Source organism: Phycodurus eques, chromosome 6 (genome assembly GCF_024500275.1).
Source record: "Phycodurus eques isolate BA_2022a chromosome 6, UOR_Pequ_1.1, whole genome shotgun sequence".
Taxonomy (NCBI): Eukaryota; Metazoa; Chordata; class Actinopteri; order Syngnathiformes; family Syngnathidae; genus Phycodurus; species Phycodurus eques.
Window position 1 is genome coordinate 23,703,090 of NC_084530.1, and position 18,013 is coordinate 23,721,102.

Below are 18,013 nucleotides of genomic sequence, written 5' to 3' on the forward strand. Positions count from 1 at the left end.
CATTGTAGTTAAATATTTATTTTTGTTTAATTTGGATGATGTTACGTAATAGTGTTGAGTATGCTGCTGACCGGTTACTAGGTAACCAGCCCAAGACACCAAACTGAGGCTGGAGGGCCCTGTATGAGTGATTTTTTTTTGGGGGGGGGGGCGCACGCCCAACTTTCAGCCAAGACATTTTAAATTAATATTATGTGAATGTAATAATATCCATCCATCTATTTTCTGCACCGCTTATCCTCACTACGGTCGCGGCATCATTGTTATTTTGGCTTTCTGGCCGTCCAAACACATGGAATGCGCTGAGGGCATTCACCCGCCGAGTTTAGCGTCGCCGTAGGCACGCAGGAGCGTCGTAGCTACACGTCTTCATATCTATGTTCATGCTGCCCAGTGCAGACCGATGATTGGTCGGCTCGGTGCGCTTGGGGGTTCTTGCCCCAAAATGCAGGGGTAAAACAATAAATCGAAACCTATTGCTTTAAAGCTTCAATCCCTCATTCCTTGGAGATCATTAATCGTTGCCAAGTGGACGAAAAGCACCTGGCTGTGTATTCTCGGTTCACTGTTGCTTATATTGCTATTATTAATATTACTATAACTATAATCCATTCTGTCTACATAGGTCTTTCACACGGTAAGTTAGCCTTATCGTCAATGTTGTGGCTGGCTGTCAAGCTAAATGCTAACTTTAGCAGCATTGTCTCATCAAACTGTTCTTTAAGAGGAGCCGGCAGTATTTTAATGTTGTTAAACAAACTCGTAGGTTGCCCCCCCCCCTTTTTTTTTTTTTACAAACACCCCACAGTAGCTGGCAATTAGCGGGATTTCTACATTCTCGTTGCCCCTGCCTTTTGTTTTGTAGACCGCAGAACGTTTGATAAATTGAGGCTCGACAGTCAATTATAAATTGTAAGGGGGAAAAAAATCCAAAAACATTTATTTCTTTATTTTTTTATAAATGTAAGACTGTGGCATTGAATATATTTAAAGTACCAATTTGTAACGATTGATGTTACAACTGCTACCTTCGCTTTCTGTTGTCGTTGTTTGTGTGTCCCCTCCATTTGCAGTTAATGTGAATTTTAGCAACGTGCTTCTTACATTGTTTGGTAAATTCTTACAGGCTTTGACAGAATAACGCTCATAAAAAGTCTTATTTACACGATATTCTAGTCGATGTAACCGCGAGTGTCCCAAGACTGAAAGAAATAAGGACGACGCCACAAGTTAGCCTAGCCGGTGCTAACGCGAGTTGGTACGGGGTAGCCGCGGGGCGACATTTTGTTTAATTATCGTCAAAATGTCTCTGTGTATTTTATTAGGATTATAATTGACAAGTCCGGGGGACGTCGACTACGCTAACTAAAACATGACATAATGCTACAGACAAGAGGCTTGTATTGTTCATGTAGGCCACCGCTGTACAAAGAGTAGGAATTAAAAACATAATTATGGGGCTAATAATCAGACTTTCTGCCTTGTGTAGAGTGTCCTGTATTGTCTCGACCTGCTTCTTTATCTCACAGAATGGACGTGATGTCTGATCATGTCACACTCAGCTTCTGATTTAGCCTCCATGCTAACAGTCCGCAGTTGTGTGACTGATGCAGGCCGAGAAGTGAGACAAAGAACTTTTATTTATTTATTTATTAAAACCCTAAATGTCAGGATTTTTTTCTGCATACAGAATTTGGAATGGGCCACTGCCGTCTATTTTTTCAGGCCACGTAAACCTCTGACATCATGAAAGCTGTTGTTACCTAAACAGCCTGCATAATCAGAATGGTACCAGTTACAATTGAGCCAGGAAAACCCCTGACAGTAAATCAACTTTGGGGAGATAATGACAGACTAACTACTACTAGAAATGTGAAGAGATTTCTCAATTAAGACCGCTTAAGCCTGGTAGGAATGGCCACTTCAACCAGTGTACAACGCACCAAGAATTTTGAAAATCGGATGGTGCGTTCTTGTGTAGTAAAAAAGTATTTTTGTGGAACATTTTTGTTTTGAGATCGCCCATCAAAAATCTGGTTAAAAAAAACCCTTTAAATTAGTGTTAAACAGTATAACTTCATTATTTGTCAATACATCTCCTTGACCCTTTCATTTTGCCTGCTACTTGGAGCACACTTCTCCGATTGGCTGACAAGTTTGTTTTTGCTGGTAAGGACCGAAATGCCAAGGGGTTCAATGCGTTAAAATTACAGAGACGTTTCAAATGCCCTCACTTGCCCTAAAAACTCGACTCAAATAGAACAAAAGGAACATTTGTGTGGACAGTAGAATAGATAGGTTGTGCACTTATCTATTTTTTCCTGAATTTATTTGCAATGGAGGATTTTAGAGCTCTTCGACATGGTCGTTTTTTGTTTTGTTTTTTTTTAATAGAAAATTCCACATAGATGGCGTCCACTTTTTGCGTTTATACAACTACTAACATATGCTTAATGTAGATGAGCATTGATATAACCAAACCATGTGTTTCTCTCCTAGCACTTAATATTGTTTACCAAAGAAATGGTGATGGAGAAACCAAGTCCCCTGCTTGTAGGGCGGGAGTTTGTGAGGCAGTATTACACACTGTTAAACAAGGCGCCAGACTTCCTGCACAGGTAATGATCGATAAGCACGTACATGGTGCTTTGTTGTTTCTCTGTGAGGGTGTATCACTTAACTGTTTAACGCTGCTTTGTTGTCAGGTTCTACGGGAGGAACTCTTCCTATGTTCACGGGGGTCTCGACCCGAGTGGGAAGCTAGTGGAAGCAGTGTACGGGCAGGCGGTAGGTCACCAACAATGGCCCCCACCCGCAGAATAAAGCACAGTGTAGTGGTACCTCAATTTACGAGTTTGTCGAGTTATGAGCCGTCACTTTTTTTGCTTTGTTGTGCACGTTTTTGGGCAAGGAGAGCCACACTTGCTGATGCACTGTCAGCCGTTTATTTAACAAACACACAAATAAAAATGAGAACACTCGCAAGGAGCTGCTGTAGGCCACAACTCACACCCAGACACTCACTCCAGCTCCTGGAGTCCCTCACTCGGCCATGCACCTTCAACCCACACATCTGACACAAGAATACGACAGTATATAATTACACTTTATGAAACTAATTTGTTTCTTTACCGTATAGTTTTTATATAAAATAATGTATATATTTTTTTATTTTATTTTTTTAAATGTAACAAACATCTATTTTTTTGTTGTTGTTTTTTTAGCAATGGATTAATGGCATTTCAGTTCCTTTCAATGGGGAAAAATTATTTGATATAAGAGTAAGTGAAATTACGAGCTTGGTCACAGAATAGATTCAACCTGTAAATCAAGGGTGTCACTGTATGCAGGCTGGATTAGCACCACATGATTCAAGGGACAATTTGCTTACTTGGTAAAAATGAATTACCTCGGTTTACGAACAGTTCGGTTTATGAACACTTTTAAAAATTGCATGCTATTTTCAATTCATGAACAGTCTTGGCCGTGGAAAGCTCAGAACCTTTAGCTTTTTCTTGTACCACATAAACATCATTGGCTTCATGCTTCAGGTATCTTTTTTGTGCCTACAGTAGCCAACACTCCCACAATGCAATCCAAAAACTGCGCTGCATTGTGGGAGATTTTGGCATTTAGGGCCAGCAATAACCATAGTGAATGTAAACATAATCGTAAAAGCTTATGACACTGCACAGTGATTTGGGTGTCACTGGTTCTCTTCTGTGGTGACATTACAAAACAAATCAAGAGAAAAATCAAAACTCACATTTAGGGCTAAACTCTCAATTCTCCACTCAACCCTATCTACTGTGCTACGCTTATGTATATATTTGATACATTATAAGTATATAGTCCAACTCACAAGCCGTTTGACTGACAAGTTTTGTTGTGCGTCTCGTAGGATATCCACAACAAGGTCATGTCTCTGCAGTTCAGCGAGTGCCGTACAAAGATCCGCCACGTGGATGCCCACGCCACGCTCAGCGACGGCGTGGTGGTGCAGGTTCTCGGGGAACTCTCCAACAACGGGCAGCCCATGCGGAAGTTCATGCAGACGTTTGTGCTCGCTCCAGAGGTAGGCCACCGCTACACGCCTTGCTCTATTGTTCATGGCTGTGGTATCGGTTTGTAATAAAATGAAAAATTGATGAATCTTTTGAATTGCCTTCGCCAGGGTTCAGTGGCCAACAAGTTCTATGTACACAATGACATCTTCCGTTACGAGGACGAAGTTTTTTGCGACTCTGAAGCCGAACTTGACGAGGGTAAGGCATTCGCAAATAAAATGGAAAGCTGAAATATAGAATTTGACCAATCTTTCAGGGGAAAAATATTCCTCCTAAAGTAGCATAGTATTAATGATGATGATAATACAGTGATGCCTTGACTTATGAGTTTAATTTGTTCCGTGACCGCTTGTAACTCAAACAACTCGCATCTCAAATCATCTTTCCACATTGACATAAATGAAAATGCCATTAATCTTTAAAAAAAAAAAAACACCAACTTGTTTTTTTGACATGAGAAAAACATCACTCTTAATGTATTGTACTTCATATAAACATCGAGTAATACTATGATTAAAAAGAATTGATGAATTAAACACTTTGCACATCATAATTCAATGGGCATAGTGCTGTTCCTTCTGGTCTGTGTGCCTTGGCCACCAGAGGGCAGTATAATACAAAGTTAATATACGACAGTGAAGGTTACAACAGCTCAGTAAGATGCTGTATTATTAGTAATTTCATAAGGAAAGATAAAGAATATATGCCTTTTTAAAAAAATTATGTATGTGGGTACCAGCATGTTTAAAATATGTAAACAGTATTTATACTTTACATATTTGAGACAAAGATTACAACGGTACACATATTTACTTAAATCTTGAATTATACAACCTTATACTGTAATTAACATCCATCAACATTGCCTTCTGAGAGAGGCGAAGAGGCTTGCGTTTGGTGGCAGAGGAGAGGCTCTCACTTGACTCGTAGAGACTTTAGGTTCACTTGGAGACTTTTCTGCTGGAGGCGCTGATGGTGTGGCTGGGGTTTTACCTTGGAGAAAAACATGGTGATGGGTAGTTGTTGTCTTTGTTTTTTCACGTTTCGCTTCCTTATTGAAGCAGTTTTGCGGATGTTTGCTTCCTGTTTCTTGATGTACCGCAATGTAGATTCATTCACGCCATAATGGCGTGCCACAAATGCATAACTTCTGCCCTCTTTGATCATATCTAAATGTTTAACTTTTTCACTGATGGTCGTCTTCTTCTTCGTCCTGGGTGCCCCGGAGGAAGCTTTCGCAGGGCCACAACGCTTAAGCGGCATTGTAAGGGCTTAACTAATCAAAAAAAGTTATTGCTTAAACAAAAAAGGTTATCACAAACAGTGCCACTAAGTATGCGAGACAGTCAACAGCGTGGACGAGACTGGCGAGACACAACAAGGGAAGATGCTGGGCGATGATGCGCAGCCAATCAGCTCACGGGATAAATCCACTCGTGTTCTCATTGGTCGATGTCGCGCCGGGAACCAATCACGCGTCTTGTATGAGTGGCCGTGGTATGTACAGTACAGTTCAGGCATGTACAAAGCCTCTGAGTCAACTAATCTCTTTGTTTGGCATGCAGGGAAACCTCTCGTGCATCAACATGAAACAACGCGTCTTTCCGCAATATGGCTGCTGATATGGCTGTATTTTTTCATGTTTATTTTTTGATGAATTTTTTTTTTTTTTTTTTTGGAAAAACCCACGAAGCACTGCAGCTATAAAACGTGCAGCGGCAAGGGAAGACTGTATATCGTTTAAAGTGTTATTAATACCGCGACATCAGTGTCCATCAGCCGGTCTACGGTGTTTTGCATTGTGTGTTAGCATTAAGCTAGTGGAGTTTGTGAAGGCAAATTATGTGGTTTGGTCAAATACACAAGGTGTGATTCTGTTGGTTTTGTGTAGTTTTACACTTCAGTTGGGAATGGTAATAAACGGCTTGAAGCAAACACTTGGCCTCCTTTTTAAGAACTGTTCACCATCTTTTGCTTATTGTGACGTCCGCTCCCACTAGCCCTCGTTACTCAATTTCTTGCTCGCAACTCGAGTCAAACAAATCGTCAGACCGACAGCTCATATCGCGAAAAACTTGTAGGTCGAGGTACCACTGTAACCTACATTTATATACCACCTTTAAGGGGCCCAAAGATGCTTAACGTATTGTTGTGGGTAATTAAAATGTTGAGTGTTTGGCGCGCCATGTTAGGGGAGGAGTTGGTAGGGGCAGATAGCCGACCGGCGTGACAGTGAACAGCAGCGATGGAAGATTGCAGTAGAGGTCCGGCATGCAGGCAAGCAGGCAGGTGAGGCTCCTTCCTTGTGTGGTTGATGCTGGAGAAAGCAGGGTGGCAAACTTCTCAAGATGATTCAGCGAAAGGTCCAGCTCGCTTTAGGCTATAGTGGAAGTTAACAGCTGATCAGCTGCTAACGTCTAACTGCTCAATGTATGATAAGGTCAAGAGAAAGATGAGAAACAATACGTTCGCGTTCGAACTGGGGCTGTCACTATTATTTTTTTTATTTATCGAATCGATTATTCTATTGATCTGTTGATGTGAATAATTGGATTAAAAAATATTTTACATAAGTTTATTGCAAATTTTCATTGTCTGGTTAATGTTCATTAAGTGATTATTATTGTGCATTCGGTATTGTTTAATGATGAAACAAATCCAAATAAGCAATATCACACGAGAAGGAGTGACGTTGTAGTCGCCAACGTTTTTGAAACAGAGTTACTTCTTGGATACTGATTAATGCAAAGGGCTGCTAGTTTGATATACACTTCTGAGGCTGCTTCAGGTTCAACAAAATGTCAATTACAGCTGCAACTTATTTTTTCAACAGATTAAACACTTTTTTTTTTTTTTTCTTTTCATAAATACATTACGGGTCAGTTACTGATTTGGGCCGTAATGTCAGAAAATGTTGGTCATTGTTCTCCAAAGTAAAAGCAGATATTTGCAAATATCTTATTTTGATTGAAACCAAAGTTAATCGGTCTGCTTTAATGGAAGAATTCTGAAATATGAGAATAGAGTTAAGAGGCTCAAATCAGATTTTTCCCCCCCCAAGTTAATGACTCTAAGCGATTAATCGATTATCAAAATAGCTGTCGATGAATTTGATAATCGATTAGTTGTCGATTAATCCATTAATTGTTGCAATGCTAGTTCGAACCAGACGTCTATAATCATTTATTTTTATTTGGCTCTGTTTGTCTTTCACCAATTCAAAGCAGCCGCGTAAAGGGGTACATATTGTAACTATGCACATTGTCACTTGTTAATTTTGGGTAGTGTATTATTATTTTATTTTATTTTTTACATTTTGCACTGCTGAGCTTCTTTTCTGACAGTTATAGGCCAATTCATACTTTCCGCGACCGAATATTTTCAGGGTGCGTGTTGGTCCATGTAACGTAAATATCATCATCCATTTGCAGTCAATTGCGCGGCGCCCAATTTTTGTCCGCGAAAGCTGACCGCATATAAAGCACGGCGAACACGCGTGTGCTGCGTATGAGGGGCAATGCGAAAGACCAGTTCATCAAAATTTGAGGCTGGCATTAGAATGTACTGATGATGCGTCTCCTTTATTGATTGCGCTCATTTCTTACACTCGTTTGCTGAATTGTCCGTCCCTTCTATTATTCACGTTCAGTTGTTTCACATTGTATCTTTTGTTTTACTTTTTCTTTCTCTTCAGCCAAATGCAAGAGACACAGGAGCTCTGTTTTGTTTCGCTTTCGCGGGGTCACCAATTTGAGTAAATGTGCATGCGTCGGATGGGGATGTGTGGATCAGTGCACCTGCGTGCAATGCGCACCGACGTGAACCCTGAAATGTAGTATGAATGGAACTGCGTGCAGTCCAAAATGGTCTGTGGACGGACAATGCGGAAAGTATGAAAGGGGTCTTAGGAATGCTGAAAATGAGTGTGGGATCCATCTGTAATGTCAGTCACTATTGTTTTTACATTTTGAACTTGTTTTACACTTGTATCATAGTTAAAAATGTTGTGTTCAGTTAGTTTCACGACCCTGGAACTCATTATTGCCGTTTCCATTAATTTCAATGGGAAAATCATTGAAAAAAAAATTGTTTTAGACCTTAGAGGTGTTCTCAGCCTTTAAGCCAAGGCACATATTTTTCATTAGAAAAATCTTAAGGCACAGCACCAAACAAAAATGTCACAAAGTATAGATATTGTAATAATGATCTTGTCTCAATTTACTCACAAGTTTACTTACTTAGTGTGAAAGATGGGCCCGTTTGGTTGAACAATTGTTTGTTCTGTAAATAAGTGTCTTGTTGTTGCTTAAATTACTTTATTTTACCTTAACGCTGTAAATTGTGAGATCCCCACCAGATTTTCATTATTCTTGCGACAGTGACCAAGTTCAATTCTGTGGCCAGAGGTGGATGATACACAGGTTAATTGTACCTTCTGTCATCGAGTGGAAGTGTTTCATTGTTGTACCTGTCATTTGTAGTAAATAATTTTCAGACTACTGAGTAAAATTAGATCATTTTTATGCAGCACACCTGATGATAGCGTGCCGTGGCACAGTGGTTAGGAATCACTGCCTTAGAGGTTCTAGGGTGCCATTTTTGTCAGATTTTAGCTTAATTTTTGTTGTTGTTGCTGCTGCTCGAATTCTCTGACAGGTGTTATAAAATGTAATTGTTTTCCCCTCAGAATCAGAGGAGGAAGTTGAACAGGAGCCAGAAGAGAGACAGGCATCCCCTGAGCCGCTGCAAGAGAACCCCAACAGCACCGCCTACTACGAGCCTCACCCCGTCACGTATGCTCATGCATCTCTCCTTTTATTCACTTTGAGGCATTGATGTTCAATTTGAGCCCATTTTGTGCTCTGCAGTAACGGAGTGGAGGAGCCCATGGAGGAGCCGGCTCCAGAACCAGAAATGGAGCCTGAGTCCAAAGTTGAGGAGGTAAAGTCTGAAGTGGATGAGAAGGTTCTGGAAGAAATGGAGGAAAAAGCTCCCTCACCAGTCCCGGTGGAATCTCCACCCCATGCTCAGGAGCCACCCAAGGTATGTGATAACTAAATGAAAAGTCTCGAAACGCGTCTTGATCAGTAGCTCTTAAAATGTTTTAATGCTTAGATTTTTTTTTTTTCCTTGCACTACAACCTTAAGGTTTATGCAATCAGCGTTGTTTTGTTTTTCCCCCCTCCCTTGTTCCCGTACTTACTGTAGCAGTAATAAACTGCAGTTGTCTGCACAGATGCAAAATGGGCACAGTGGGAGGATAATTGTGTAGATAAAATATGAATTATTACTAAAGTAGTGGTACTCTTGTACTGGGATGCATTAATTTCTTGTATTTTTCAAGCAATTTCTTTCTAGACTTTTTTTTGCCACAGACAGCTTATTTTGAACATTATTACACAGAAAAATGGCAAAATGCAGTTAGATTCAACACAACGTGGATTTACAAGATTTCCATTGGAAAGTTGACACTCTGCTTCCCCCCAGACCTTTTCATGGGCCTCCGTGACCAGCAAAAACCTGCCTCCTGCTGGCACCTCTGGAATCTCACCCCACGTTGTCAAAGTGCCAAGCTCACAGGTAACCATACTTTGAAACACCTTTTAAATTGAAATTCATTAATCTTCCCTACTTACCAAAAAGCATACCATTCAGACACATTTATAATGTTTCGTCTATAGCCCCGAGTTGAAGCCAAGCTAGAGACGCAGCCGGCCCCGCTCCGACCCCGAGACCAGCGCACACGTGACAGACCGGCCTTCCCCCCGCGAGGACCCCGACCAGGTACTGCCCAGCTTCATTCTTTTTCTGCCGTGACAATCTTTCGAATTTAATGACATTTTTAAATCGATGCCCCCTCCTCTTGCTCTCACAATAGATGTCGTGCCATCATCGGAGGGGCAAATGGGAAAACCGCACCTGAGTTTTGTTAAAGGTAAATGTGAATTTTGAAGTCGCGTTACTGAGTGTCTTGATTTTTACCTCAACGAAGCGCAGTGTTCAAGGCAGGAAGTTAAAGACTTCATTTTCATGAAATGTTGGAAAAGGGACAAAAAAACAATGTACAATATTTCCCAAATAGCTTGTATTTCCTTCTCATAAATACATGTTACCCTTTGCAATTGCATGCAATAGGGATATCCTGATCACATTTTTTTACATCCGAATCAAAGTCACGTGATTTTTTGGTATCTGCCAATCCTGAGTCCTGATCCAACACCTCAGCAATGCATTAACGGTTTCATATTTTGGCCCTTTAGACCTCCTATAGAGTTACCCGGTAACATGGACTTAGTATAAAAGTGTCAATTTAATTTAAAAAAAACACCTCGGTTTTGTCATACCAGTGTCCAGAAAAGGCCCCTTTGATAGCTACTGCTTTTTGACCCAGTTTTGTTAAAAACTTAAAAACAATTAAAAAAAAATTTCATTTTTAACAAAATGCAGTTAAAACAGAAGCAATTTCTTGGCACACCTGCCTCCACTGACACCGTCCACTGACAGTCACTGAACACCAAACTGGCTAAAACTATAACTACTAAAACTGGGCTTTGTTTTTTACTGAAACCAAACACAGGCTTTTGTACTTTTTTTCTCCCCCCCCCACCACCATTTACTTGTATCCACTTCATTTTCACATTATTTTTAAGGAAAAAAAATTATATTTCTCTTGAACGTGCTTCCTCTTGGAGTAAATGTCCCTTGTACCTCAATCTTTATTACATTTTAAAGCCTGTAAAATTTTCAACAATTTAACATTCACAAAAATGCTCTGTTTGGGATTAATATGTAACTGCACAACTGATGTTTCTAATGGGGCACTAGCAGGAATAGATGTTTCTTTGCTGTATGACTCAGCCGTGGGGAGTTTATTTAAAAAATTTGGCCTTGGTGGAGGTTCTACAGTGACACACTAATTTAATGATTGAAGAATTTTTGTGCACGCATTAAGTTCTGTGTTTTACACGGCAGGTGGCAGAGGGGAAGGTGAATCCGGCGAAATGGACGGCAGGCGAACCGTGCGCTACCCGGACAGCCACCAGCTTTTTGTCGGCAACCTCCCGCACGATATCGACGAGAGCGAGCTCAAAGACTTCTTCATGAGTATGCATGCGTTGTAATTTTTGAACATCATTTGGACGACACTTGGCAGGATACATTGTGGACATCAGTGACTGTGCATATGGAGCTAGTTTAGGATTTAATTTTTGTCTTTTTCCACATTGCAGCCTACGGGAATGTCGTGGAGCTGCGCATCAACACCAAGGGTGTCAGCGGGAAGCTCCCCAACTTTGGATTTGTGGTGTTTGATGACTCAGATCCCGTGCAGAAAATCCTTGGGGCCAAGGTAGACGGGGCATGTATTGACATTTCATTACCCACTTTTACTCACTGGGTGGTGCTTTGGTTTAGGTCAGTGATTCCCAACCAATGGTCTGCACAATTGGTCCTAAAGTCATTTACTTGCAAAACAATAATGTATCTTTGTTAATATATTTATTCCAGTGACTTCATAGTGTCAGGCAGAACAATTAAGTGCTCTTCAACTAGATGGCAGAAGGTATATAATTAATCTGTGTATCTGCAATTTTTGCTTGATGGTGTGCTGTGAGATTTTCTCTGATGTTAAAAATATTTGCCTTGGCACAATAAAGGTTTTAGGTTTACACGAAGGTCCAGCACTCTTACGACGAATAGTTGGATCACATACAAAAATCCAGTGTCATGACGTTGAGCACAGGGAAAAGCATGCAATTAAATGGAGACTGTGCAGACTCCATGGGAATATATAGTAGTTTTAATTAGGCTTTACACGATCAGGATTTTTGGGGCCGATCAGCGAGTTTAAAAAAAAAAAAAAAAAACAATCACTGATCCGATCACAAGATGGAGCAATGTCTATTTAAATTACTTGTTCATTTACTGTATATATTTGTGTACTTAATTGCTCAAAAAAATTATTCATTAGTTCATTCACCTTCCGTTCCGCATATCCTCACTAGGGTCACAGGCGTGCTGGAGCCTATCCCAACTATCTCCGGGTGAGAGCCCGAACTGGTCGCCAGCCAATCGCAGGGCTCAAAAAATTATATTTACAATATAATTACAATATTTACAATAAATGTATCTTTGTTCATCTATTTATGCCATTGAGGCATAGTGACACAACAAGTAAATGGTCTTCTATTAGTTGTCAGGAAGTATAGACAGTAATTAATGGATCCACTTTTTGTGACATTTTTGTTTGTTGATTTTTAAATTGTAAAATCTTACTTGGCTCCATAAAAGTTGGAAATCACTGCTCTTGTCAGATCATGTATTCTAATCAGTCAGGTCAAACCAACAATACAACCTGACAAAAATAATGGGTGCTAACTTAGTGTAAATAAATTACTTTATTGTAATTAAATTATTTCACACAAACCAAAACTTAAGAGCATGATTTGACAGAACCCCTGCATGTTCGCTTACAACCGTTAGTGCTAGCACTAGCTTGCTAGGCTACATAATGTTTTGTTGCCTGCTTGCGAGCGGCATCGTAGTAAAGGTTCGTCTGTCCCACACCGCCGACACTTTTTTTAAAAATAACTTTATTGGCTGTCAGATATTTACAGTACTATGTCAAAAGACACGACAAGCCTAAAAATAAACTAGCTTTTGGATTTTAATATACTGTTAGGATTCTTAGTGTTTCCTCGAAGCATTCAAATCAATCTTACAAGATATAGATTTTCTTCTCAAGAAACTCGATATGATCCCACAATATTTCACCATATCACAATACATTGTCCTACAATCGCGACACCGTGATTATATGCCAATACTTTATTCATTCCGTAAGGGAAATTGTCACAGCAGCGACATTCATACATAAACACTCATATTAATATGAAACCACATTAACAGCTTAACCAGCAATCTCTTATGTACCACTTATCAGAAGGTAGGGCTGGCTGATAATAACCTTAAAATATATATATATATTTTTTTTCTACAAGAATCTGTTTCACAATTTCAATTGGAATTTTTTTCCCTCCTTGTAAAGCAAGTTTTGCTCCGTCCCGCCCCCTTTTGGGATTTGCTTTACTGTGGTGCCGGGAGATACGAGTGACCTGACTTTCGAGATCAATCGGCTGGCTTTTTTTTCTTTGACTTTTGAGTTTAAACTTAAGCACTTTATGGTGGAAGGTGACTCAACCCCACTTGATGAGAAGCATCCGTTTGGCAGATATAATTAGTAAATATGCTTCAAAAACGATGCTTCAAGCTGTTTATTGGCAATCTCAGATGACTGTCACTGTCAAACTAAACCTTAAAGTGAAATTGCATGTTATGCATTTAAAGCAACCCCACGCAGCCTCCACTACTTGTATGCTAACATACAATCGGAAACACTATAGAAACTTGGGCTAACAATTAGCATCTATGTGGCGGTTTTATTACACTTTGAGCAACAGATATCTGAACACAAAACCTTGCGAGAACACACGTAGACGTGCCATTTAACAAGGGTTAGGGTTTGCGAAGAAAAACTAATTTTAGTGTCGTAGTGATGAGTTGAGACTTCTCATTGAGCAGTATATCCGTCCATTTGTCTGTCTTACACTGCCCCCAGGTGCCAAAGGTACATACACTAGAATGAGCAGCACAACTGAAGAAAGTGTGACATAAACTGTTAAATTAATTTTAATTCTGTTTAATTATTACTGTATGTTTTTAAATAATAATTAAACTCCCGCCCCCAACCACCTTTTTTTTCCCCAAGCACTAACTTGCATCAACATCCACAGAAATAATACAATAATACTCAGGTTATATGAAAATAAGATCTTACACTTGGAAACAATGTATTTGGGTGTTGGTGTGCTTCCGCCATCCTGATCTGACTTTGCCCTTCCTCCTGCAGCCCATCATGTTCCGAGGCGAGGTGCGTCTCAATGTGGAAGAGAAGAAGACGAGGGCTGCGCGCGAGCGAGAGATCCGGGGCGACGATCGTCGGGACATGAGGCGCAATGACCGAGGGCCTGGAGGCCCGCGGGGCATCATGGGGAGCGGCATGATGCGGGAGCGCGACGGCAGGGGACCGCCACCCCGAGGCGGCATGCCGCCCAAACCGGGCATGGGGTCTGGAAGGGGCTTGGTAGGCCTCGGCGAAGGTCGCTTCACGACCCAGCGCCGTTGAGGAGAGCGGGGAATCGTACCGCCGGCTTCAAACATATATATTTTGGTTGTCCTTAAACTATTTTTTTTTTGGGTTCCCTCTTTGCTTTGGAATGTGACACACGCTGTCGCGCTTATTTAATTGTGAGCCGAGGATTTTTTTTATTTTTTTGCTACGGCAAGAAATCACAAACTTATCATTTGTATATTTTGTGTGGTGAAAGCAACCAGGAGTCATCTTGTGCCACATTCGGAGGGACTGAAAGACTATAACTACAGTTTAAAACGAAAAAGACAGCCTGTCATTCTGGATAAAAGAGATTATCTGCCTTGACTTAACCTTCCATTGCACATTTTCTATGGTAGTTACTGTTGGAAGATGCAGAAGTTGTGCTGTTCTGGGGGGAAAGGCCTACCTCCCCACCCCTCTTTTCGAGAGACCACTGCTTAAAATTTGTATTACGTATTCGCCAATATGCACTCATGGATATTTTTTTTTTTATTATTTTTTCCTCTCCCCCCCTTATGTCGATATTCTCGCTCGGAAAGCCACCGAAGCGACACGACACAAACGGGGCAGGCCTCGCTGCTGTGACCAATGTATACCGAAAATTTCCATTTTACTGCTGGATGGACAAGATGACCTATTTTTGCCTCATTTCTAAGTATAAATAATCCAATCCACCAAATGACAGTATGTTTGGATGGGGGTGGGTGGGTGACAAAGGATAAAGAATGGACGAGTGGTGCTCTGGTTTCTTTTCATTCAAACTTTTGTTTTTTTCCCCCCGCCAGCTAAGGATGAAGGACGCCTTCACTGTCGTCAAAAAGTGACAGAATAAATGTACAGCAAAAGTCATCGTTTACTGTATCGAATTCTTTTCTCTTGATATATATAAAAGAAAACAAAAAAAACGGTGCCTTCTGCTTTCACCTTCCTCGCTCTTACTAAAGCGATTTTTGGACTTTGGTCGGGTTGAGGTTAATGCTTATGGATCATTTCTTGCTTTAAGATGTAACTTTTTGTGCATTTTCTTTGCGTTTGTCAGAGATTTTTTGGAGGGGGTGTGCTTTAATACAGAGGAGAAAAGGTAAATTTTTATATTTCTTCATAGCCCCACCCAAGCCACATTGGTTACATTTTGACATAGTGGAGCTGCCCCAAACATGTTCTAATGCAAAAAAAAAAAAGTAAAGTCAAAAGCATAAAACAATGTAAAATCTGTACAGGCAATTTAGGGATTATGATCAGTAAAATTAAATCACCTAATGCTATACAAGTGCAATAGTTAAAGAAACTAACTAAATAAAACTTCTCACCATTGGACATAAGGCAAATTGTCACCGAGCAGTTTTGTTAGCATCCCCTTGGTAAATAGTGTGCATGTCATGTTTAGATAATTTGATTGCTCATATTGAACGATTTAATTTCCTGCTCTATGGTACCTTTCTGTGGCATGACAAAATTCCAAAAAGCAACTTCTGATGTTTCATCACCAAAAATTAGGTTGGAGGCCAACTTTTTGAGGTTCCACTGTTCTTTTTTTTGCTCTCAGGTTTTCATGATTGTTAATTCGTTACTTTAAAAAAAAAAAAAAAAAAAAACAGTCCACTTACTCACAATTTTGTAAACCACCCAGCAACAACCTGAGATCACCTTTTCGAGCCGCCTTATTACTTTTTTAATATATATATATATATATATAAATAATGCCACTTACTCATTGTGCTTAATATATTCATGTGTCCTACAGGGGTCCTCTTTTTTTTGTCTTTCTTAGTTTCTGCTGGAAAGGAAAATATTTTTATTTGATAATCTTGCACTGAAAATGGGGAAAGTGATGTAGCAACTAAATATGCTAATGAGGTTTTCCTTGTCCAGAAAGTATTGCGCAATTATTAGTATTTTTTTTGGGTGGGACAACATTCCCAGGGGCAATCTGTCGGTTTTGAGCGTGGCCTCTCCAAAATTCAACTGAATTGGTGCAACCTATTTTCAGAGAAGTACTTTTCATTAATGCTTTAGATTTTTCCTGTTTTTTCTTTTTTTTTTTTTTAAAGCAAGAATGACGATCCACCCCTCATAGATCCTCAAAAGCAGACAAATGTGTAAATTGTTCTTGTCATTATGATTTTCCTCTCTGGTTGCAAGTAGACTGGATAGCCACAGTAAATCATGCAAGTCCTTTTGGAATGCAAATAGACTGTTTAAAAAAAAAAAAAAAAAAAAAAAAATTGACAGCCATCTTTTACTGTGTTTACCCTTGTTGCTACAATACATTTTTTTGTAGTTTCCTCTAGGTTTGGTTTTCCTTTTCATTTTGAATGTGTTAGACTTAATAAACTACTGATATCGGCACCACTCATAACATTGCTCATGTGTTGTGCAACTTTCCCATTACTTTAAGGAGGCCTGTTTTTATTTGTACAGTGGATGATCCAAAGTTAAACGTGTCGCAAGTGCATTGTTTTGTGTGGGGAAAAAACAAAAAGTCTCAAAAGTATTAAACCAAATCTCATGAGCATCTGTGACTGTTACCTAGTGGCTCATAAAAGGTATTACTGTTTCTGGAATTTCAGCCAGACTTCTCTCAAATTCCATTTCTGTTTCTATGGTTATCCCACTTTGTGACAACAAAATAGTTACCCATCCATTTTCTACAGTACTTATCTACACTAGGTCCGTGGTTGGGCTGGAGCCCATCCCATCTGACTGGGCGAGAGGTAAATTACACCCTGGACTGGTTGCCAGCCCATTGTAGGGCACATATAGGCAAACAAGCATTCACATTAATTCACTTTCACTCCACAGATAGCCAGACAAAAGCACGGGGGAGAACATTTATACTCCACAGAGGAAGGATTTGAGCCTGGATTTGCATCCCCAACGTCAAAACTGTGAGGCAGATGTGCTATTTGACCACTGTTCCACCACAAGGAAATAAATTAGAAAAATTGAAAATACATTGACAATTTTTATTATACATTTTAAAAACGGGGTACATTTTTCTGGGGTTAAAATTTGTAATTTAAAGCTATTTCATTGACAAAATTAAACAAATACGTTGGAGTTCCATTCAGGCTAAATGAATATTAGATTTGTACATTTTTATTTACCTGAAGATTACACAGTAAAAAAAATATATACTGTAAATAGAGGTAGTTAACTAATTCATTGAACAGTCAATTTCAACACATTTGTTCATGTTTAATAATTTTTTTTATATATTTATTGATTTTGTCCCAAAATGCTCTGTACGTTGTACCTGATGGGTTTATTTATTTATTTTATTTTTGTCCTGGTTATAGATAGAAACATAGGAAGATAAGACACACCTCTTTTGAGGTGCGTGCCTACAGAAACGCTAAGCTAGTAGGGGCAAAGTAGTCATCGCACTCCGTGTGTAGACGGCAAGGGGCCCTAAAGAACAGGGATGCTAGCACATTGTGCTGCATACAGTTGCGTACAACGCCGTACAATTGCGACAAAGGAACGAGGAATAACCTTTCACGGGTAAAAATATAATTTGGGCTTTGTTTCAAATTGTTTTGTATTGATAGCATACGCTTTAGCATTGACAAAGAAAGTAAATCTTTTTAAAGTCGATTGGGATTTGAGCGAGTTATGACTTGATTTCAATGTCCAGGCATTGCCTTTGATGGGTTTCCTTGTCTTTATTGTACGGCATTTTATGGAACCGGATGCACCACAATGTAAAAGCATCCTTGATCTTCTTATTTTCTTGCCGTCCAACACTTGAAATCCGCTGCCAACTTTGACCTCC

General features: G+C 39.8%; 1 protein-coding gene across 3 annotated transcripts; it reads left to right on the plus strand.

Annotated features, from left to right (window-relative positions):
- The first annotated feature begins 436 nt into the window (after window positions 1–436).
- On the plus strand, window positions 437–16,753 carry g3bp2a (G3BP stress granule assembly factor 2a). 3 transcript variants are annotated; one of them, XM_061679256.1, is made up of 13 exons: window positions 437–637; window positions 2,500–2,618; window positions 2,706–2,787; window positions 3,902–4,075; window positions 4,175–4,265; window positions 8,755–8,860; window positions 8,936–9,110; window positions 9,555–9,647; window positions 9,749–9,851; window positions 9,946–10,002; window positions 11,040–11,171; window positions 11,297–11,424; window positions 13,975–16,753. In XM_061679256.1, the coding sequence occupies exons 2-13, from the start codon at window positions 2,524–2,526 to the stop codon at window positions 14,248–14,250; spliced, it is 1,512 nt and encodes a 503-aa protein (XP_061535240.1). In that variant the 5' UTR covers window positions 437–637; window positions 2,500–2,523; the 3' UTR covers window positions 14,251–16,753. The 3 variants fall into 3 exon arrangements, with proteins under 3 accessions (XP_061535240.1, XP_061535241.1, XP_061535242.1); XM_061679257.1 differs by having other exon boundaries at window positions 11,297–11,415; XM_061679258.1 differs by lacking the exon at window positions 13,975–16,753 and adding an exon at window positions 11,574–11,946 and having other exon boundaries at window positions 11,297–11,480.
- Window positions 16,754–18,013: the final 1,260 nt, after the last annotated feature.